The sequence below is a fragment of the Enhydra lutris genome, unplaced genomic scaffold (assembly GCF_002288905.1).
Source record: "Enhydra lutris kenyoni isolate GAN:26980312 unplaced genomic scaffold, ASM228890v2 scaffoldscaffold12, whole genome shotgun sequence".
NCBI lineage: Eukaryota > Metazoa > Chordata > Mammalia > Carnivora > Mustelidae > Enhydra > Enhydra lutris.
The window spans coordinates 37,346,467-37,369,391 of record NW_019154096.1 but is presented as its reverse complement, the minus strand read 5'-3'; the positions used below and the strand labels follow the sequence as shown (position 1 = coordinate 37,369,391).

General features: G+C 45.9%; 1 protein-coding gene across 1 annotated transcript in view; it reads left to right on the top strand.

Annotated features, from left to right (window-relative positions):
• LOC111145173 (glutamate ionotropic receptor delta type subunit 1) overlaps positions 1 to 22,925 on the top strand; it is a 691,817-nt gene that overhangs the window by 454,289 nt on the left and 214,603 nt on the right. Inside the window, exon 6 of the mRNA XM_022499882.1 lies at positions 10,772 to 10,942. Coding sequence (XP_022355590.1) covers positions 10,772 to 10,942 — 171 coding nt within the window. The remainder of the gene's footprint in view (positions 1 to 10,771; positions 10,943 to 22,925) is intronic.

Sequence of the window (22,925 nt, the reverse complement as noted above, 5' to 3'; positions counted from 1 at the left end):
TCATCTCACCTTAGAGAAGGCTCAGAGGTAGGCCTTGAGGTCATAGGGCAGGGTGATATAGCCACTAACTAGTTTCCTCCGGGATCCTTGGTCTATCTGTTGTGTTCTGTGTGCTCAGACTGCCATCAAGTGGAAGTTCCCCCATGACTCAAGCCTCCAGAGGCAGAAAGGTGCTGTGTTTTCTTGGTGGTCATCTTAAGATTGAGCAAACCTTCTCAGAATTCCTCTAGGAGAACCCCTTCACATCTCAACGAACAGAAATAGAGTTGTGAACCTTCTCCTCGAACTGTCTAGGGTAGTAGGACCACCCAGGTTGGCTTCGACCAAGCAGGGTACACCTGTGATTCTGGGTCCAGGGGGCACCTCCCACCACCTCAAATCCCAAGGTGGAGGGAAGGGCACCTGTTCACATAGCATAGAAGAGGAGGGGTAAGACTGTCAGCAAATCGGTTTTCTAGCCCCCTCTATTTCCACAGTGGCAGCCACTGTCCTGAAGCTGGTGTATGTCCTCCACATCTCTTTTTACTGTTGCACGTATCTCTACTATACATGTCCTGTATTCGAGGTCTCAAGAGAAACAGGTGTCTGTTTTCCTTACCTCTAGTATCTGTGTGGTACAAGTAATAATGCAGTACTATAGGTGTATCCAGTGATTTTCATAGCTGCATAGGAGTACCTCACACAAATCCCATTGCCTCTGGTTGTACTTTTTTGGTCATTGTTACTACCTCAGAGGCCAGAGTGGAAGTGAGGAAGAAGCAGCTGAGTGGGACAGACATGACAACTCGTGTGTCTCCCAGTTATCCTGTTGACGGTGTCCTCATTATTTTCATTCTTCTCATGGTTAGTGATAAGCAGAACTTTTAAAACCATTACTAGATTCAGTATTGGTTGGTTGTCAGCTTTTTGGGGTCAAAGGCTTCTTGGAAAATTGAGTACAGCTCACGGGCTTTCTCTATAGGCAAATGCACACATACTTAAATTCTTAACATTTTTTGGAATGGTGAGCCCCTCTTGAAGCCCACTAGAGGCCCTAGCTGAAGACACACATTGCTTCTGAATGGAGGCAATCAGGTCTTATTCTGTTCCTTACTGTGCTCTCTAAGAAGGACAGTTTGGCTTTCAACCAGGGGATTAAGTGACACCTGAGAGGATGGGAGGATTGGCTTTTCTTTAGAATTTGTCTGACTTTTCTTTAGTCTTAGCTCTTTGTACATGAAGATTCGTAGAGGTTTCCTGATAATTTATCTGACTCAAAATGAAGATGGTCTAAGTTTCAGTGTGCATGTTCAGTACAAAATTAGATGGAGTGAGCATTTTTATTATTCAGTCTCACATTTTATTTCTTTCATAGAAATCTTCCTTTAAGAATGCTACAAGGCATGAGAGTCTCCTGCCACCCTCCACTTCCCATCCCAATGACTAGAAGAATGGATGTTCCCTGGGAATTCTACCCCTATTTTCTTCTCTACTTGTTTTAGTTGTTACAGTATTTTTGTTATCAAACTACAAGTATTTCTTACATTGAGAAAGGATTCAGTGATACTTTGCCATCACTCTGTTCCAGTCTCATCAGTCAATCAACACGTGCTCTAGGTTCTGCATTTCGGCTCTATCTAAAGATGATCCATTTGCAACAACCCCAGTCTAAGACGCCATCATCTTTCACAGAGATGATCTTTTGAGTGAGCAGTATTGATGAGAGAGGATTTATGGGGAGAAGCTATTAGATTGTAGGAGGGCAAGGTAATGGAAAATTTCAGGGTAGATATTTCTGGAGTAAGAGACGAAATAATTTGGAACCTGTAGAATGTTTACCTTTTTGGACACACAACTGGGAGATAACTGAAGAGAAGGCTGTACATACTTCTCTTGGGCCCCTCAGAAATAGCCTTCCTTCCGATATTAATGACAATGAACTTAGGGAAAGGCAGTCAGATGAAGCAAATAGACATTGTAGCATGATAACTGAGGTTTAGTTAGTCACACAGCCAAAAGACATGAGGAATTTGGGAGATAGGTGTGTGTCATATGCTAAAGGAAGAACATTCTAAATAAGAGGATTAATAGTATGTCTTTATGGATGAATAATTAGTCTGGATGACACTCCCAAATGGAAAAGAACTAAAAACCTGGGTATAGTATACTATAGTATACTTTAAAAATACTTTTAAATGGGTCACTTAGCAGTCAAAAGCAATGTCCGCAGAGGCCAGATATAAAGTGAAAATTGAAACTTTGGGAAATACATGAGGTTCCAATTTAGTTTTTGCTTTGAATCTATTGGCCAAACTGTAGAAACCTTGAGCTTTTACTCTTCTGTCTTTATGGGGACCAATCAGATGTGAGGCTTAATGAGAGACTTTTGTCATAAAGCTAGAAACTTAGATTCTTGGTATAAAGGTTAACTAGAAATGAACTCACTGTGCAGAAGGGAATAGCAAGAAAAATGTTCTCTCTTGATCTTGGAGTTGCATGGAGGAGGTAGGGTTTCTTGAGAATTGATGAGGGCCTGAAGGTTTATGACCCAAGTCATACTACCTGTGGTGCCTAATGAAGCTCAGATGAAAGTTTAATATTAACTTCTGGGGTTATAGATTGGTAATGCTCCTAGGTAGGTTGTAGAAGCGAGCACAAATATTCCCTGAAGTAATAAAAATTTGAGTCAGACTTTAAGGGACTCCTAAGGAAGTTCTGAAGGAAATAAGATTATACACAAGAAAGGGAGAAGAAGGAAGGAAAGAAGGAAAGGTAAAAGGGAAAGAAAGAAAGAAAGAAAGAAAGAGGGAAAGAGGGATGAAAGGAGGAAGGAAGGAAGGAAAGAAGGAAACAAACCACCATGACTGAGAGCTGGGGGTGGGGGTGGGGACAGTTTAATCAGATCTGAAATGAACTGTAGATATTAGAATTATCTGACACAGACAATTAAATAAGCATGCTTAGATATGTTAAAAAAGAGAAAGAGATGCTGGAAAATATAAGCAAGGAATAAAAGCTATCTAAAAATGAAGCAAAATTGAGAAATAAATAGCTTCAGGCAATTAAAAACCTAATCATTGAAGTTAAAAAATTTAAAGGATAACTTAACTATCAAAGTGGACACATATAGAGAGAGAATTGCGACCGGGAAAATGTGAAGAGATTATTTAGAAGGCAACCCAGAGATACAAAGGGATGGAAAATATGAAAGGGAGGTGACGGCACATGGAAGAGAGGATAACACTGAACTTCTAGAAGGAAATAGGAGATGATGGGGAAGAGATAATATGAGAGGATAGTATGTTCTAGAATTCCCTGAAATGTTGAAAGAAACCAAACCCCAGATCTAGGAGGCCTAAGGATAAAAATAAAAATAAAAAATCTATACCGAGAGACCTCTTTTAGCATGATACTGCAGAACGCCAAAGACAAAGAAAAATCTAGAGAGCATCCGGGGAGCAAACACAGGTCTTCTTCAAAGAAATGGCAGTTAAACAGATTCCTAATACCTGGAGTTAGTGGGCTGCATAATAGCACCCAAAGATTCCCAGGGCCTAATCCCTGGAACCTGGGTTACCTTATGTGGCAGAAGAGATTTTGCCTAAATGATTAAGGTAATGATCTTGAGGTGGGGAGATTATCTTGGGTTATCTGGGTGGGCCCTAAATCTAATTTCAAGTGTTCTTATAAAAGGAGGCAAAGGGAGATTTAAGAGAAGAGAAGGCAATATGGTCACAGAGGAAGATCTTAGAGTGATATGACTATAATTATGCCAAGATAGACTGGCAGCCACCAGAAGATGTGAGGCAAGGAACCATCTCCCTTAGAGCCTCTGGAAGGAGTGCATCCCTGCCAACATCCGTTCCAGCCTAGGGAGACTGACTCTGGACTTCTGGCCTTCAGAACTAGGACAGAATACAGTTCTGTTGTTCTATGCCACGGAATCTGTGATAATTTGTTATTGCAGCCAGAGAAAACTGACATAGGGGACAAAATGGAAGCCAGAAGACAGTGTCATAGAAAATTTAGTGTGCTAAGAGAAACTAGTTGTCAACGTAGACTTTTATCTTTCAAGAGTAAGATTAAAAAAGACACTTTCCAGCACACCAAAACTAAGTGTATCACTCACAGAATGACATTAAAGGAAATTCTGTACCTCAGGAGTGCATGAGAAAGGTATGAGTTCAGAAAAGAATGCCTAATAAATACACTGATAAGTATTAGTTAAATGGAAAGATATTAACTCCACAAAGTAGTAGGACTTTTATGTCATAGGAAGGCCTAAAGAAAAATAGAACTAAAATACTGGATATTGTTATCACATTAGTTGAGATGATGGTGATTAGAAATAAATGCTGGAGGGGCACCTGGGTGGCTCAGTGGGTTAAGCCTCTGCCTTCAGCTCGGGTCATGATCTCAGGGTCCTGGTATGGAGTCCTACATTGGGCTCTCTGCATAGCGGGGAGCCTGCTTCCCTTCCTCTCTCTCTGCCTGCCTCTCTGACTGCTTGTGATCTCTGTCTGTCAAATAAATAAATAAAATCTTTAAAAAAAAAAAAAAAGAAAGAAATGCTGGACAGGAGAGTAGGAATATGGATTAACTTCATGCTTTGTTTCATATGCATTTTAAAGTATCTGAGATAACCAAGAAAAGAATAATGTAAACAATATAACTTCCAAAAGAGGGTAAAATAATGAAAATAGAAAGAAAAGTCATTTCAAAGGGAAGTAAAAAAGAAGAAAAAGGAAACAGGAAGCTATGTTATAGAAACAATATGATAGAAATCAGTGTAAGTGTAGGTAATCATAGTCCAATATAAATAGATTAAGATTTCTACTAAAAAGTCAAAGATGGATATAAAAACAATGTGAGTGTATTTTGCTTCTAATTGTCGCCAACTAAAGTGTGAGACAGAGAAAGATGGATGGCAAAGAGGCAGAAGAAGTTAGAGCAGGCAGCTAGTAACCAAAATAAAGCTAGTTTTGCTGCATTAATATTGGACACAGTACAGTAGGAGGCAAGATGAATTACTAGAAATAAGGGGGATATCTAAATAATGGTAAAAGATTCAATTCAGCAAGGAGTTAGAGTCTTCCACATGTGCGTAACTAATAAAACACTGAAAATATGTTTTTTGAGTTTATGAAAATATCGGCTGAATTCAGACAGAAATTGACTAATTCCTAATCTCATGGACTTAAAAGTAGGCCACTGAAACCTACAACATCGGGACAGTTAATGCACATGAAACATTCACGCAGACTAACCACATGATAAGCCACAAAGCGAAGCTCAATACATTTTAAAGGATTACTGTTATACAAACCATGTTCTCAGGTCACAGCACGTTTAATTTAGAAATCAATAGGAAGATACTAAGAATACCCTCATGTTAGGAAATTTTTGAAAAATCCGTACTAAATTACTTATGGGTCAAATATAAATCAAAATGGGATTTTTAAAAAGAGTGGTACAATTTATACGTATAACTTGTGGGACACAGCTAAAGCAATGTTTGGGTGTAGATTTATTGTTTTTACTTTCTTAGAAAAGACAAAAGGTGTAAGATTCCACAGCTGAGTTTCATACCTAAAAAGCTGGGAAAATAGCTACCTAATAAATCCAAAGACAATAGAAAAATAACAAAGATAATAGTAAAAATTAATGAAATGGAAAACCAGAGAAACTTATAAGAGAGATTCAGTTAAGCCAAAACTTACTTTTTGAAAAGGATTTATGGGCACCTAGGGCTGAGTTGGTTGGGTGTCTGACTCTTGGTTTCAGCTTGGATAGCGGTCTTGGAGTTGTGGTATCAAGCCCTGTGTTGGGCTCTGTGCTCTGTGCAGAGTCTGCTTGGGATTCTCTCCCTCCCTCTCCCACTGTGCCACCCTCCACCCTCCTCTCTCTTCCTCTGTCTCTCAAATGAATCTTAAAAAAATATTTATAAAATAAACTTCTAGTATCAAAATAAGAGAGAGGGCACAAATAAATATTGTTAACAGTAGATGAGAGCATGTAGCTTTAGATGCATTAGAGAAAGTGAAGAAGTAGAGAGACATTGTGAAAAACATAGGCCAATCAACTGGAAAGTCTGGACAACACAGGTGAATTTTTAGAAGAAAAAATGACTTTGGGCAAAGGAGGAGAAACAAGTAAAATCCCTATATAAAAAAAAGAAAATTTAATCAGTAATAAGAATCTTCCTACAAAGAAAACACTGGGTTAGGAGAGTTTATAGGCCAGTTCTACCAAACATTCTAGAGAGTAGAGAAGATATTTGTGACATGTGGTGACGAATTATCTAGAATTTTTTAAAAAAAGGTCCCACGAATCGATATGATGCAAGAGACCCAACCCAATAGAAACTGAAGAAAAACACAAATGCAAGAAAGGAAACAGAAATTATTCATACATAGATATATGAAAGATATTTAACTCTATTAAGAATTAGAGAAGTGGAATCAAATCCAATAATGTACCAGTTCCTACTCAACAGGTTGACAAATATTAGGAAGTCCTACAATAATGTGCAGGAGCAGGCAAGTGTGTAGGAGCTCTTTTTACTACACATGATCATAAATTGGTACGATCACTTTGGAAATTTGGTATTCCTGCGTGTATTTGAACATATTCATATTCTCCTATCAAGGAATTCTTTTTTTTTTTTTAATTTTATTTATTTATTTGACAGAGAGAGAGAGAGAGATCACAAGTAGGCAGAGAGGCAGGCAGAGAGAGGAGGAAGCAGGCTCACTGCTGAGCAGAGAGCCCGATGCGGGGCTCGATCTCAGGACTCTGAGATCATGACCTGAGCCGAAGGCAGAGGCTTAACCCACTGAGCCACCCAGGTGCCCCATCCTATCAAGGAATTCTAATTCTAGGTATATACCCTAAAGAAATTCTTACACAAGTGCACAAACACATATGCACAAGAAAAATGTGCACAGAAGCTTTGTAATAGCAAACAAAAACATTCCAATGGGAAGGAACACCAGGGTATATAAATGGTGGCATAGTCATACAGGGCAATGGGGTACAGTTGTATAAAGAAGTAAACTAAGCAGTACCCCCATCACCTGGACAGATTACAAAAGTGTTAAATGTTCACGAGTATTGGAATTGTCTGGGGAGCTCATGGAGAACACAGAGGCTTTGCTTGATAAAGTGGAATGGGGTTAGACCTCTCTATATCTTATCAAGTTCCCAAGGTGATGCAGATGCACAGCAAAGTTTGAGGAACACAACTGCCAAAATTTTAGCTTGCACGAAGCTCAACAAAATGTAGAAGACAAAGTTATACATTATTTGGGCTACGTACATAAGTCATAGTGTGATGAAGTTAGCTGCTGGTGAGGAGGAAGGTGTAAGCATTTGGGGAGGAGGCAGCCAACCAAGATGCAGGATATACTTTATTTCTCAGCTTGATAGAAGACCCACTGATCCTTTTATTATTCATACTTAATGTGATGTTTGTGCCTAAGATCTATTTCACAGTATGAGCTTACAAAGTCATAAAAGCAAGATTTATTTCAAGCCTGTGTGTCCCGGTCAGCATCTGGATATGACATATTATTGCTGCCACTGCAGAGTCGCTGATTTTAGTGAGGGTAGTGCAGGTCACATGGTGTATACACATTGTCTTTCTTCTGCTGCTCATCAGCAGTGCTCTCTGGAAGGAATAGTCAACTGGGACAAAGGGAGAGTTTGTTCTCCAAATGCGTGGAATAAATTGGCTGCTTGAATTGCCCTCTGCATCCATAGGAAAATCCAGAAGTTGGATGTCTTCACATGGGTCCCGAGACTGACCTGGTGGGAAGCCTGGAGACAGCGCCTGACAGCGGCAAGCAAGGAGTGCGCGGATCCCTGTGTGTAGCCCTGTGATACTGAAGGGACCCAGGGGGCCAACAGCATAGGAGAGGGCCTGGCACAGAGCTCCTGGAACTGACTGATGATGCAGGGTTGGAATTTTCCAAGGGGAAGGACACATCCCTGGTAGAAGAGGTGACCCTTTTTCATTGCCCCCAAGGGATCTGAGGGAATTGTTTCTGTGGATTCATAGATTCTGATTGCAACTGTTTCTGTACTGGAGGATAAGGATGGGCCCAGAAGTGCAGGGATCAGGGAGGACTGCACTGGGAGACAGTGTATGTGCTTTAACCCAGAGTGAGTGGGTGAGAACTGGGCCACAGGAGACGGGGTGTGTAGAGATCCTCACTAATGCAGCTAATGGGTTGGGTTGTGCTGTGCCAAGTTTGAAAGGAGTTCTGGAAAGGCAGAATGGAGAAAGAACAGCATAGGGACCACAGCAGCTAGGGGCAGGGGCAAACCCCCCCCCCATACTGTTTAGGTTGTGGCTGCCCTTGGCTCACTATACACTCACCCCAGGTTCTACTGCAGGTTGCTGGGAAAGATGATGGCTGTGCTTTCCAGAAAGGTACTGTGCACCCTGTAAGTCAGGCTCCCTACGGAGTTCTAGGGTCCTGCTCTGGATGCAGTGGGGAGTGCTTGTGCCACTGACCAGCCGGGAAGTTGAGAATGCAGGAAAGGTTTAATCAAAGAGTGTTTATAGTGGCTCTGCCATTAAGAGTAAGTGAGAAAAACAAAAGGTTTGTAACCTCCCCATTTCCTCTCCAAGGTGTGTGGGCTCTGGTGAGCCCTTTTGTGCATAGTTCAAATTATGTTCTTCCTGACCTCACAGAATTCCTCTCCCAATCCTCTATATTCCTTGTCCAAGGAGAGCTAGCTAGTCCACCCTTGCCCTTTCCCACAGTCCTACTTACTGTTAGATCAGAATGTGCTTTCTCTCACCCCACTGGCCTGTGCTCAGGGCAGGGCCTCTGTGAGCAGGGCAGCTAAGAGCAGAGCGCAAACATCCTGCTCAGCTATGGTCTCTACCTCTGCTCGGGTTGCTGAAGCCTAGCTTGTTCTGGGCGCATTCTGGTAGCCCTCAGATGCGAACACTTTGCCCTTTCCCCATCTCCTGTCTGTTGATCACCTTTCCTTCACCAGTCTTTTGTTTGAAATACAAAGTTTAGTGGTTCTAACCCAGATTTACTTTATTTTATTTTTATTTTTAATTTTTTTAAGATTACTGCAATTCCACATCTCTGGGAGCTATCTAAAAGGATACAAGTCTTACTATCTCCCTTTCTCCCGGATCTGCATAGGGTTTCAACTGGCCAGTCTTCACGCTCACATCAGGTTCCTAAGACAGTTCCTGGAATAGATAAGTTAACAGTTCACCCTTCAACATGTTGTATTCTGGTGTAAGTGATCTGAAAGCCCGGATCACTGATTTCTAATCTTCTTACCTTCATTTATACCAGTTCATCATCTCAAAGCTAGAATGTATCATCTGCAAGGAGGAAGATTTAAAACCTATTTTAAGACATAAGTTATTCACAGTCAAAATCTTGACTTGCAACCAACCACCGATTTAGCCACGTTTGAGAGACAGTAAACAAGCACTTTTCTGAACCTGACTCCTCCTCCCGAACCCTTGATTTTTGTTAGTTTGTATTTTTTGTCATTGCTGGGTTGCTTCTAGCCTTGAAGCATTTTGGTTACTGTCTTGCCGTCTGGTCTCTCCCTAAGGCAAACAGACACAGGCTTTTGTTAAGAAAAACTGATCGTAGCCCTGGTAGCCCCGCTTTGTACCTAAACCTTCCAGGGCTTCTCATTGCCCTTGGCCAAGTATGAGGACCCCGCCCCACCACAGCTCTGTGGCTGCCTCTGACCACTCCTCCTTTCTTCCCGGGAAGCCATGGGTAGGGGTTGGGGGACAGCGGACTTCATGGGCCCTGCTGCCTCTGCTGGAAATCCTGTGCCACAGGGTGTCCTGTCGTGTCTCTCCCCCCCCCCCCCCCCCCCCCCCCCCAAGCCTCAGTCTTCAGCAGCACTCCCAGCAACTCAGTTCTGCATTGCCCTGGCCCCACGTAACACTTCTGGCACTTTGCCTAACAAGTTTATCCTTCAGGTTCAGCGTCAGTGCTAATTCCTCATAGAAGCCTGCTCCTGGAAGGAGCTCCCTGTGGTCTGCTGCCTTTGCTGTTTCTCGGCTTGCAAATGCTCAGTGAAAATGGGGTAATAATGGGATTTACCTCACAGAACTCCTGCAGTCGTGAGCACCAAATGAGATAATGTGTGTAGATGTCCACCATGGAAGCACAGTGGGTTTCCTTGGCCCCTAGATTTCCATGCTATGCAGACTGGAAACTTTACTGGGTTGGGTTAGGCCTGACTCATTCAAGGTTGTCTCCCCAGTGCTTAGTACAGAACAAACCACATAGGAGATGCTGGGTAGGTTTTATGCAAGGAATGAGTGGGTATATTTTCAAAATTTCAAAGACCTTAAGAAAAAGAAAAGCAAATCTAATTGTTAAAGAATTAAGGGAAACTTAATTACATTTTGGCCAAAACCAGGTTTGTTTCTCTCAGGTAGATGATGACCCCAATAGGAAATGTAGCTTTGACTTCCAGCAGCTGCCTACTATGACATTCGGCAGGTTGGATTCTTCAGAGCTTGACCCCACGGAAGCCAAGGCATGGTGGTTTGGCGGCCAGATATCTTTTTCTGGCCTGCAGGAAAGCTGTTGAATAATCCTATTTGCATTTTAGGGTTAGTGAGTGTTATTTATAAATAACCAGCTAATGAACTGTGTGACTTGGGCCCAAGCCCTTGACCCCTTCAGCACTAGCTGCTGGGGAGGTTGGCCATCGATACCTCCTGAGGGGCCTTTTGCAGACACGGTTGGTGAGTCAATGGTGAGCCTGAGTCTGGTTGTCTTCCTAGGAAATCAGCGACCCGGAGATCCTGGATCTGGTGCACAGCGCCCTTGGCCGGATGACCGTGGTCCGGCAGATTTTCCCATCTGCAAAGGACAACCAGAAATGCATGAGGAACAACCACCGCATCTCCTCCCTGCTTTGTGACCCCCAGGAAGGCTACCTCCAGATGCTGCAGGTCAGTGCTCCCCTCCCGAGCTCCCTCCAGAAAGGGGTCTCACCCGTGCCCTTGGCCTGCTACAGGCTGGGGGCAAAGATATGCCTCAGCTTCAGCTGAGCACTGTTTCCCACCAACTTTAATTGCTAGACCCCTGTCATTTGCTGAAATTGAAACCAGTCAACTGGGCAGTGCCTCTGAGCAGCGTTAGCAGGCAATTATGCCTGTTGTCAGCAGACAGGGCCTATTAGCTCACTGGGTGTCTCTTGTATTTAAAAGTTACATGTTCAGGAACGAAAGCGATCACTGTTTCTTAGGCTTCTTTGTGGGTGATGGGTTCGCTTGGCGGGATTGGGGATGGGGAGTCATCGTTTGAGTCTGTTTTAGGGTCTTCCCCGTGAGAAGTCAATAATACAGACATAGGTCCTGTGAATCAACTAGAGACTATCCCAGCTCATTCGCTGAGGGCTAGTGTTTAGGTCAACCATGACACTGCTGGAGTCCCAGCTGAAGAGGGAGAGGCAAAAGGTAGGACCTTGACTTGCCTAGGTGTTGCATTCCTTCCAAGGCAACAGGTCCAGTGTTTCTGGACAGTGCTTTTGCCACACCTTGTACCACACATGCAATCAGTGTTAGCTTCTACTGGGGCCAGGGAGGAGGATGTGGGGTTGTGTACCTATTGGAAGAGGTGGTTTTCTCTCTGGGTGTTTGGGAATAACGATGAAGCGTGGTGAAGACTGTCCTCTGGCAGCCAGGAATCTAATTCTTCATTAAGAATGTTGTGTATAAGAAAACTTTCATATGGGGGCACCTGGGTGGCTCAGTCGGTGAAGTGTCCAACTCTTGGTTTCAGCTCACATCATGATCTTGTAGTTGTGGGACTGAGCTCCATGTTGGGCTCTGTGCTCAGTGCAGAGTCTACTTTAGATGTTCTCTCCCTCTCCCTCACACTCATGCTCTCTCTCAAATAAATAAATACATAAAAACTTAAAGGACACTTTCATCTGATGCTGGTTGGCTGACCCATAACAGAGGGAAATTTTCCCAGCTGGGTTTGCAACGATTGCCCAGAAATTTGTGCATGTGATATGCTTGCAGTCAGTGTTTGCAAATAATTGTGCCTCCTCTACCCAGCCAGGCCTGAGGAATAGAAATCAGGGTTCAGGACAGACATGCCGTGTCTGCTGCCTGAGCATCCGTTCTGTCCCAGGACATTTTGGTATTACCTTACCCGGGGGCACACATTTTGGGGAGGGGAATGGTTAGAATCTCTGGAGTGGGCTGGGTCCTGTGGAATCTACCAAAGCATCCAATCCATTCTGTAATCTTATATTTAGGGAGGGGGGGAAAGAAACGTGCCCCAACAGATGGTAAGCACTAGAAATATATTCTTGGTTGATGAGGAAACATAGCAGACACAGATTTTAGCTGGAGTAATTCCCACTACTCCCATATACACTGTTCCAGGAAGCCACCACAATGTCTGAGGGCTTTCTAAGGTGGTGAAGGATCGGTCAAGGGAGTGGACAAAGGCCCCTGCAGGGCCCGTGGACTCAAGAGCCCTGGGCATATAGGCCAGGGGTGGAATGTGCTTCATACAGGATTTTATATTTTTGGGTGCTGCTGGCCTGCTCTACCTTCCTCCTTTCTAGAGCTTAGAAGAAGAAGTAGGACCAAATAAGTACCCCTCTCTGTGCCTCTGTTTACCACCCCTACTGATTTTTGGTGGATAGGGGTAGGGTGAGATGATGCGGCTCAGACAGTGTGTGCCCAACACTGTGTCCTCACCTGGGGCAGGAGGGTGAGGGGATTCTGTCATTCTTTGTGTGGCCAGACCCTGGGAGGGTCTTACTCCCAGGCTGTTCTCCCCAAGCTTTCAACCCTTAAAGGTCTCCATCCCTCTCCAGCTTTGCCCCCACCCCACCCCTTTGCCCCATTAGTTTTTCCAGTTCTTGCCTGGTCACACTGCACTCCTTCTCTTTGAGGAGCCAGGAGGGGCCCCTTGCAGGACACAAGTCTGTGCGGCATACACTGTGGGCAGCACGAGAAGGGGAGTACTTCTCATCAAGGCCTCTGATCACCTGTCATATTATGGACTAAGCGGGGCTGTTGGGCTCTTTGGTGGCACATCAGACGCACTAGATGCAAAGAATGCATCCTGGAGGACAGGAGAGCAGAGGAGATTGGTAGGACAGATGAGGCATCTGGTGGAAGGTCTACGAAAATGACCCATAGCCGTTAAGAGGGTAAACAGAGGCACAGCTCTGAGGTTTGTGGCTCGTTATCATCAAATGAGGTAAAGGCAATATCAGACTTAGAACCCTGACCATCCTGTCTGCCTTTGTCCGTTCCTGCTGACACCCAGGCCCTACATCAAGAGCAGGATGGAAGAGGCACATCACAGAGATCTTGTGGCAGGGGAGTAGCAGTAGCGTGGCAACAATTGCAGTAGTAGTAGTAGGAGTGCAATAACAGTACTACTAGTAGCAGCAGTAGTCGGTGGTGATGGTAGTAGCAGCAGCAATTTTAGTAGTAGCGACAGTAGTAATAGTAGCAGTAGTAACACTAGCAGTAGTAACAGTACAGTAACAGTACTAGTAGTAATAGTAGTAGCAGTGCAATAACAGTACGGTTAGTAGTAGTAGTAGTAGTAGCAGCAGTGCAATAACAGTACTAGTAGTAGCAGCAGTAGCAGTAGCACTCTGTAGTAACAGTGCTAATAGTAATAGCAGCAGCAACGATAGCATTAATAGTAGTAGCAGTACAGTAACAGTGCTACTAGTAGTAGCAGAAGTAGTAGTAGCAGTGTCAGTGCAGTAATAGTACTAGCACAAACAGTAGTAGCAGTAGTAGCAGTAGCAGCAGGAGCACAAGAGCTACATCCCCTCGGTTCAAATCCCAGTAACTCTAGGTACTAATGAATTATTTCATTATTATTATTTATTTGTCATTTTGTGCCTCAGTTTCCTGTTCTGTAAATTGGAAGGAAAATGTCTATCCCTCAGAGACATAATGAAAATTAAATGAGGGAGCATACAGGAAGCATCTAGAACAAGATTGAACTATTAACTGTGTCACTGTAGAGGAGGTGGTCAGATGTATTCAGTGTCTGCCGAAAGGCTAACCATGGCCTCATTTTTTTTTTTTTGTAAGGTATAGTCCACTTGTCTTTCTGAGCAAGCTCTTTAAAGGCATCACAGCAGGTGGGAGAGCAGTTCCCATCGGTCTAGCCCCGTCTTGCGTCTTGGGCTTCATGTGCTACTTATGTCCACGCCACTCCCGTAGGCGCTCCATCAGAGCTGCCTCGTGTCAGGGAGGAGAGGCCATGTCCGGGAGACCCACTCAGCCCTCCCAACAAGACCTTACTTGTTGTAGACCCTCCATAAGGACGGATGGGCTAGATCTGTTAATGATGCAGATCTTAACACAAGTTAAACTGTTTCTAGAAGTCTCCTTATATATCTATAAATAAAGCACTTTATTAAAGGAATCTGTCTCTATTTGTTGCCTCTGCCTTGAGTGGGGGTGTGATGAGAGGGAAATGCGGATTTACTTCCTCATCCAGCCCAACTCCTAGATTCATCTCATTTACAAGCCATTCTCTTTGAGTTTCCTTAGTAGCTATTACCACTTCTTTATTTCTTAATGACAGTATAGAAAACAAACTAATTTCTACTAGCCTCTAGCTGTGAGATTTATTGAGAAGACTCTAACATGTTTAGAACAACTAACTCAAGAAAAAATAAAACATTTATGTCATGGATTATTAACTTTGTCTTGATGGAATTAATGAAAATCCTTTTGGAAGTGGAGTTCTCAAGTCCATCTTTCCGTTCTTCCCCCAGACGGCTGCTAATCTTAGGACAATAACTCTGGGTTAGAAGTTTTCCTGAGGACCATCATGAATGGGAAGTTTTTACCAGATCGTCTATCTCTTGGCTCCTCCACTGAGCTGGGCTCAGAAACCCTATTTTCTTCTATTAGGCCTGTGGTCAGGGTTTCCTGTGCTCCAGACCCAAAGCCAGCCCTCTTATAGCAAATCAATTTGGTTCCTATTTAGTAAAAAGAAAGACTCTTGGAGGAAAAATACCTAAGTAAGTGACTTCTCGGAGCTCCAAAAAGCATTATATTCACCCGTGTGCTCTTGTCTACTTTCCCCTACAAAGCACTGTCTCGTTTGGGTATTTCTCATTCTTATTTTCCTGACAAGTTAGTTTAGGGCCTGTCTGACTCGGCCAGTAATAAAAGTGATAACTAGTCTCCAAGAACCTTGAGACTTTGCTAAGATTTCATAGACAGCCTTGCTCAGAGGAGAATCTAGAAAGTACTCCGTCTTCAGAACGTGCCGTCTGGTGACTTCAGGGCTGTAATGGAACTAACAGACATATTGTCACATTGTGACCCCATTTATATTCAAATGGGTTTTCAAAGGGGAACAGGCACCGTGATAGGAGCTGTGTTGTCTAGTCTGCATGGAGCCTGATTCTTGAATTAAGCTATGGGGGCTAATGCGGTATTATTATAAATGCCCCCTCAGGTTGGAATTTCTCCTCTTAGTGCATTTTTAAAGTGTCCAGTGACTTGATAGTGGATTCATTCTTCATTCGCTGAGTCTATGAAAATATTTCAAAACTCCCCCTCCCCACCTGTCCCTATTTCTTTAGGGCTTTCTGGATTATTCTCTGGCTACAAGTTGTTTGCCAGTCTGCCAGTAGAAGCCTTTCCTCTGGAGTGACAGTGAGCTACCCCACACCGTAGCTACCTTGGACTTCATGTCACTTTCAGTGCTTTCCATTTTTCACCCTAAACCCTCAGAGGGAACATAGAGCAACCGTTGGTCAGGAGGCCTGTCGGGCACACGGTGAAGCGTGATCCTCACTGCCGTTGTCAGAGACAGTCACACAGACGGTCTCTCTGGCTGCAGCCAGCTGCTGTCCTGGCCACACACGGCCACCTGCGCATCTGGAGCCCAGAGAGCATCAGGTGTGGACCAATGCCTCTCCCTACGCTGCCATCCCTTGGGCTTGGGTGGTGAGCAGAGCTCCCTATCCCCTTTGCTCTCTGCCCCATCCCCTTTGCTATCTGCTCCCTCCTCAGACTGGGCTGTGGTGGCCTCTCTCAGGATGGGCAGGCTGGCAGCAGTTGGCCAGAAAGACCTTGCCTGGGGATGTGTTTCTCAAGCTGTGACATCTGGGCATCAGCTTGTCCTCCCAGCAGGACCCTCTGCTGGCTGCTTGTCTGACTTTGCTGGATGACCAGAGCCTGTTTGAGGATCTGGTCAGACGTTAGTTCCTGCTGTTTGCCCCTGTGAGGTCTCCCTGAACAGCCCCCTTGGCTTGATTAATAATGGAGAGAAAACTGGGCTCCTTAGGAGCCTGGAGGAAATGCAGACTTTCTCTGAGGTTTCTCTCTCTGGCGTGGGGGGCGGGATAATGGTCTGGTGTCAAGATGGACCTGGCTTGTGTGGCTGTGACCCTGGCCTGCCATTCATCTTCCTTTGCCTTCAAGCATGATTCTTCCCTTGATAATGTGAAGTCACAACAATTCCCTGGGCCCTGGCGTGTAATGGAGACAAGGCTGGACCACCCTCAGATTTGCTACAGGGAAACGTCTCCCGAGAGCTGGCTATACAACGGGGCCATTGTTCCTCAGGGGCCTCTCCCTTCCAGTCTGAGGGCGATGGGCACAGGACTCCACCTGCTGGGGTCCTGATGGGATCAGGAGAGGACAGCTCTCCTGAAGAGCTTAGCGTATTTCCCAGGAAGGGGGGGATTGCTGGGGAAGCTTATATTTTCATTTCTCCTGGCCCTAATCCTGCTTTTGGGGACTCAGGTAAGTAAACAGATCATCCGGGCTTCAGAGGGGATGGCCTGCACCTCACTCAGTGCTGACCCAGATGCAAAATCAGTGCCTTTCTTGGCTTCATGCACAAACCCAAGTCTCAAAGATGCTGTCACGTATGGTAGGGGCCAGGGTGGGGCATTGGCATTATAGTGGCACAGACAGCCTGTGAGGTCCTAAGTTCCCTCCTGCTGGGGAATGTTCCCTGCTTGTCCCCTCCCCCTCAGGCTCTATCCTCTCTTTCCTGCTGGCCTTCCTATCTGTCCTCTATTTTCTCTCTCCGGGTCTTGACTCCAAAGTAAATTCTCATTTTTTTCATGAAGATCAACTTAACAGTTTTACTGGTAGCCTTTGTTCCTGCTGACGCAGGTAGTTTCCTAAATAAAATATAGTTACTGATGTAGTGGGGATTCTGGTGCTAACTCTTAAAAAAATGAAATCTGTTTTTCCATCTTGAGTCCTCGGTTGGCTTCATGCAATTGGTCTTTGGTTATCCAGCAGCCAGGAGGGTCTACCTGGGTTTCTCAAGAACTTGCAGGCCCTAGTCAAGAGCTTCTGGCCAATTTCCGTCCTCTACCTCCCAGACATGTGTCCTCACCTTTCCCATTTCCCTCCTGAGGACCCACTTCCTGCATAGGTTATTGGCTTTGGAAATGTAAGCCTTGCCATGATCCCTGCCCCTGCCTGCTCCCCAGTCTCCTGGAAATGCCCAGATTGTGACTGGAGATGGACACTTCCCCATGGAACATATCATTCCATGGAACATATACCCTTTTCCCAGTGTGGCCTCTGTCCTCTGTCAGTCATATTCTAGGAAGCATTCTCTTTGCAAATACCTTGATATGTCCTTACCTTGGTGTTTTTTTTTTTTTTTTCCTAAGAACAGACTTAAATCTATTCATTTAGCATTCACTAATTCTACAAACACTCCTTATGCACTCATTATGCTCTGTCTTAATTCCCACAAACTCTAAATAAATGGGGAAATTTCATCTCTCTTCCGCAGCATGTGCAGGTTAGAACAAAATAGCATATACAGAAACTCAGGGGCCCAGGAAAGCAGGGGCTGAGTTCAGTGTCTGAGGGGAGGGGTGGGAGGTGAGAAGTGTTGGAGTTCAGTCAGGGCAGAGGGTAGCTGCCAGGGTACTAAGGAGGAGGGGGCATGGGGGGGGTGGGCTGGGAGACAAGGTAAGCAGTGGTTGCTGTTTCCCTAGGGAGAAATGAGGGCACCTGAACCATGCTGTGGTTGTGGGAAGTCACCACATAGAGAGGACATAAGGAAGCTTCCTTGGGATTGAAGCCCCTAAGTCTGGTCAGGAGCAGGTAACGGGTAACAGGTGACAGAGTATAGAACAAGGTGGTTCCCACAGGGCTGGGCTGTAGCTGCCCCTGTTCTAGACATACTTGCCTGCCTCCACTTTTCTTCTGCCTACCTGGGTGGTCTCATGGCAGGGTGGGCTGTGGAAGACTCCTGTGGCTGAGCCAGCCCTGTGGTGCCAATGTCAGTCCTTCCCCTGCAATGGGCCAAGCCACCCCCCTTTCAGGAACCTGAGTCAGGGCATCGTGAGGCCCCCACTCTGGGCCTTCCTATGTTGGCACCTTTTATGCAACTCCCTGAGGGTAGAGAAGTAGCCTTTCCCATAACAGGCAGTTCTGCATCGCTTCAGCCCATGCAGCTCCAGATGGCCCAGCTCAGGCCTGGGGACTGTGGCAGCTGTACTTTGCTGCTGGGGAAGGAGGAGACCAGGGACACGGGTCCAGGCAAGCTGCTTTCAGGCCGAGCTGGGCACATAATGCTCAAGGGGATTCTTGCTCAGACTTCCCACTCACCAGCTGCAAAATCCAGATAAGACTCCTGCTCGCCCTTAAGCAGCTTTCAGACCAATGGGCCCTGGGGGAGAGGGTAAATGGTGTTGGTAGTACAAGTTCAGTTTCCCAGCAGTCCCGAGGCTTCAGTGTACCAGACCTGTGCTAGGCTCAGAGACAGGGACATGCTGGAGGAGCTCTCAGACCATCCACATCAAAGTCAGGAGCCTTTGTAGATCCTTCATTCCCCCTTCCATTTCTTCCATAAATAAAGCTGCCCCCAGAGAGCGTGGCACACGGGTGTACTAGTATCCACATTTCTCGGGGAAGTAAGTTCAGGTCACCCCCATTGCACCTCTCCGGGGTCATTGATCATACTGGATTTGATTGTCCTTGAGATGAATCTAGAGCATTAAATGGCTTGTTTAACGTGACTTCGTGAGTGGAAGATTCAGGTCACTCGTTCAGTAAGCATGTACTGAACACTTGCTAGGTCCATGCACTGGAGGAATGAATGGCAATGAGCAAAGCTGGCCCAGGCTGGGATGAATCCAAAGCTCTTGCTCTTCCTACCAGGCCACCTGGCTAGGCTGCACACAGAGTTGAGTCAGAGTCGTACGATGTGACATTGAAAGAGGAATCGGGCATGTATCTCTCAGGTGGGGAAATGAATTAGCTGGCCTCGGTTCTAGCTCTGTCCCCACTTAGAGCGGAGGCCATAGGCTCTAGCCTCAGGCCCCTTGCCTGGCTCTGGCTCTTGTCTGCCTCTGACTTTACTCCCTCTGGCATCTCTGACCTGGTTCCAGGCCTTTTGCTTTGCATCCAGGTCTTTACTCTGCCATGCCCTTGGCCTCAAACTTCAGTCTGTCTTCTGTTTCTCATGCCTACTTTCACCTGATTTTTTTTTTTTTCGGTTTTGCTTCCTTGTCACTTTTGTGCTGTAATGTCCCTAGGCCAGCCAGAGGGGATGAGGGTTTAAATAATGACAGTCCCTGCTCTGCTTGTCTCTCTTCTGTGAATGAGCTCTGTGCTGTACCTTAACTGAGAAGTGAGGGAAAGAGTCCTTCAAACCAGGAGCCTTTTCTCTGCTCCTGTGGCCTGGAGCTCAGCTTGGGCTGTTAACCCCTTGAGCCCAACCATGAGTGAGGGTTCATGTAGCTGGGAGTCTCTCTCCTTCCAGACCACTATTCTTGGTTCGGCGCCCATCATGACCATCCCCTGACACTTGGTCTCCACCCACCTCCCCTGAGAAAAGGCTTGCTTTATGTCTGTCATGACCCAGATGAAGCCCCAAGAAGAGGCTGCCTTTCTACTATCTGCTCTTGATCTTTCCCGCAAAGGTCCCGTCTCCAGTCTGCAGACAACCGGACTGTAAGGGTAGTGCCCTCCCTTGGTGTCCCCACCAGTGAACCTGGCAAATCACCTAATTGGGAGGATGCCGAGGTAGGACAGGAGAGACAGGGCCACAGATCAACACAGGGTGTTAGTGTCTGCCTACAGTAGGGAGGAGTACTGACATAGCATCTAACCAGGAGAAGGGACAGGAGTAAGAGGATGTGGAGCTCCAAGTGGGGATCAAGAAGACATTCTGAGTAGGCTGTAGATGAGAAGCAAGTTGTGTTTGAACAAAGGAAGTTCTCTCCCAAGTCAAAGTGGAGGTGGCCAGTCTCTTCTTCCTACTGTTCTCTCTTTTTGGGGACCAGGATCAGTGTATATCCTCTTAGCAAGACATACATCCTCCATTCGCCCATCTATCTGTCCATCCATCCATCTCCCCCTCCAACCTTCCATCCACCTGTCCCTCCTCACTCCCACCTACCCATCCCCCAATCCATCTATCCATTTATCCCTCCATCCATCCACCCATCAAGTATGCATTAAGCACCAACCATATTCCAACCATATGGTTGGTGCTGGATACTGTGGTTAGAGATGGTAAGAAAAGTTTTATACACACACACACACACACACACACACACTCACACACACACACACACACATAAAAGTTTCATATATAAGAGTTATTTACAAGTTATATATGAATATGTACATATTTATTGATATATGCATATACATATGTATATGTGTATATATATATGTATACATGCATATATATATGTTTAAGTTATATCTATAACATACATGTATATATTTCCAGATATATCTATCTGGAAAGAGCATTGCTGAAGCCTTTAAACTGAAAGCTTGTTCCTTTGACCTGAAATGCGGTCACCCTTCCCAGCAGACATACTTGTGGGAGGACCGAGGGCTTCCTCTGGCCTTTCTGAGTCACATCCTGTTTTTGCCTCTTCATTGCCAGCCTCTCTGCATTCATACATTCGTTAAGTACCTTAATTCATTGTGAACAGAAGTGCTGGAGGTAAAAAGGGATATTCCGTTGGGTGCTGGTCTGGGCCATGGCTGGGGCGGTGCTGTCCCGAGTGGTGTGTGCATGTGCATGAGACGGAATGTGGGTCAAAGAGTGTCAGCTGCTTGAATGCCATCAGCTAGGAGTGGGTGGCTGGGAACCCCATGAATGTCTTGAGAAGAGAAATCTTCACATTATGAAGGACTCTCCACTTTGAATTATTCTTTTGGAAAAAAATAAAATAAACCAAGCTAACTCTAAGTGGCTGACATTGTCCTGTAACAACGTCTCATTATGAGTTTGTATTCCAGGAGGGAGGTGGACTTGTCAGCAATCATTCTGCAGTGGTAGGAGCTCCTGAGAGGGGGGATCTGACAAGCACAGAGAGTGGGTTAGTCTTTCTCATGGAGCAAATGTGCCCCCAGGGCTCGAGGGCTAGGAGACCCAGTTCAGGGGTTCCCTGTAGGACAGGAGGTAGGTTCTTGGTCATGGGAATGACTGCTTTCTGCTGTCAGGCAAGCCCCTGTGTACCACGGTACTCTGGAACAGGACACCGGCCACTGACATGCCTGCTTCCCCTAGGCCTGAGGCCTTAGCTAAGTCTGCAGTGTCCACATCATCCCAGGCACACTCCCACCACATCTGAAACATCACCTGTCCATCCTCCACCCTCTTCTTCCACAGGCCTTTGTGGCCCACATCCCTGTGACCGCTGTAAGGATGCAAGTTGCATGTGCTTAAGATAGGGATCTGCAGGCAAGGCCAGGACACGTGAACACCTGCAGAAGTGGTCAGCTCTGCTTGACGTGCGGTGGCGGGAATGCCCCAGGCAGTTAGCATGAGTTGCTAGACAGTCACGATGGAGCAGATGGTTTGAGGTCCTGCCCTATGTCAGTTGCAGGGGGCGGTCCATGCTACCCCAGCTCTTGTCTGGGGCTCTGCTTTGGGGGCACCCAGCCCAAGACACGTGAGGCAAGAAATTGCAGGTGGAGAACAAGGTGTGTAGGTACCGGGAGTGTGAGGGCCAGCCTGGGGAGTGGTGAGAGGTAAGGCTGGGTGACAGTAGGGGTTCTTCCTGCAGACCAAGGATCTTATTTGATTCTCCCGGGAGTCCTGTGAGGTTGACACATTCTCCTATTTATATCCAATGATTTTGTTTTCCTGAAATATTTTTAGCAGAAATCTTGCTGCTTAGGTGTGCAGAGACTCATCCCCTTGACCCACTTCGGCTATTGGTTGTTTGTGCAACCAGGAGGGACCACACACCTGAACAGGGGCGGACATCCCCTCCTCCCCACCCCCTCCCCTTACACTCTCCTCCCTTTGTGCTCCATGACCTCCCCTTGGAGGAGTGGGCTGAGGAGAAGTACCAGGCTGCCTTCCTTCCTGCAGAGGGCTCTGGAGGGGCCCCTGAGAGGGTGGGTGCTGGTGTTCAGGCTCAGGCACATCAGGGTGTTGAGTTGCTGTTAGGATGGTGAGCCAGATCTGTCCCATCCATGGATACCAGCATGATGCTGATATTCTCCTCACTGTTGTCCCAGTGCCTCCCCAACACTCGTGCTCTTGGGAGTTCTGAGTTGTGTCCTCTGTGAGCCATCTCTCTTTAGTGGATGGCTCAGCAGGGGGTATTTTCATATGTGCACAGTTGTGATCCCCAAGTGTATCCCTGGCTGGCGGTGATGTCCCTGCAGGGCAGGCTCTGTGGGCTCAGAATCTCCGTTACCATAAGCTGCCAGTGTCACTCAGGCCACTCTTTACCCATCCGGGGACCAGAGCGATCTTTCCAAGACAAAGATCTGACTTCTGGGCACAGATTCACCAATGATGTCCTTCTCCCAAAGTCACCTGTGTTGTTACTCTGTAGCATGACCCACAAGGCTCAACATGGCTAGATCCCTGATCCCTGCCTCCCTCTTGATCCCACTTCCTCTCTGCGCTACCCATGGATGCAGACATTTGGTATTGGATTTAGTCCCTCTAACACAGGGC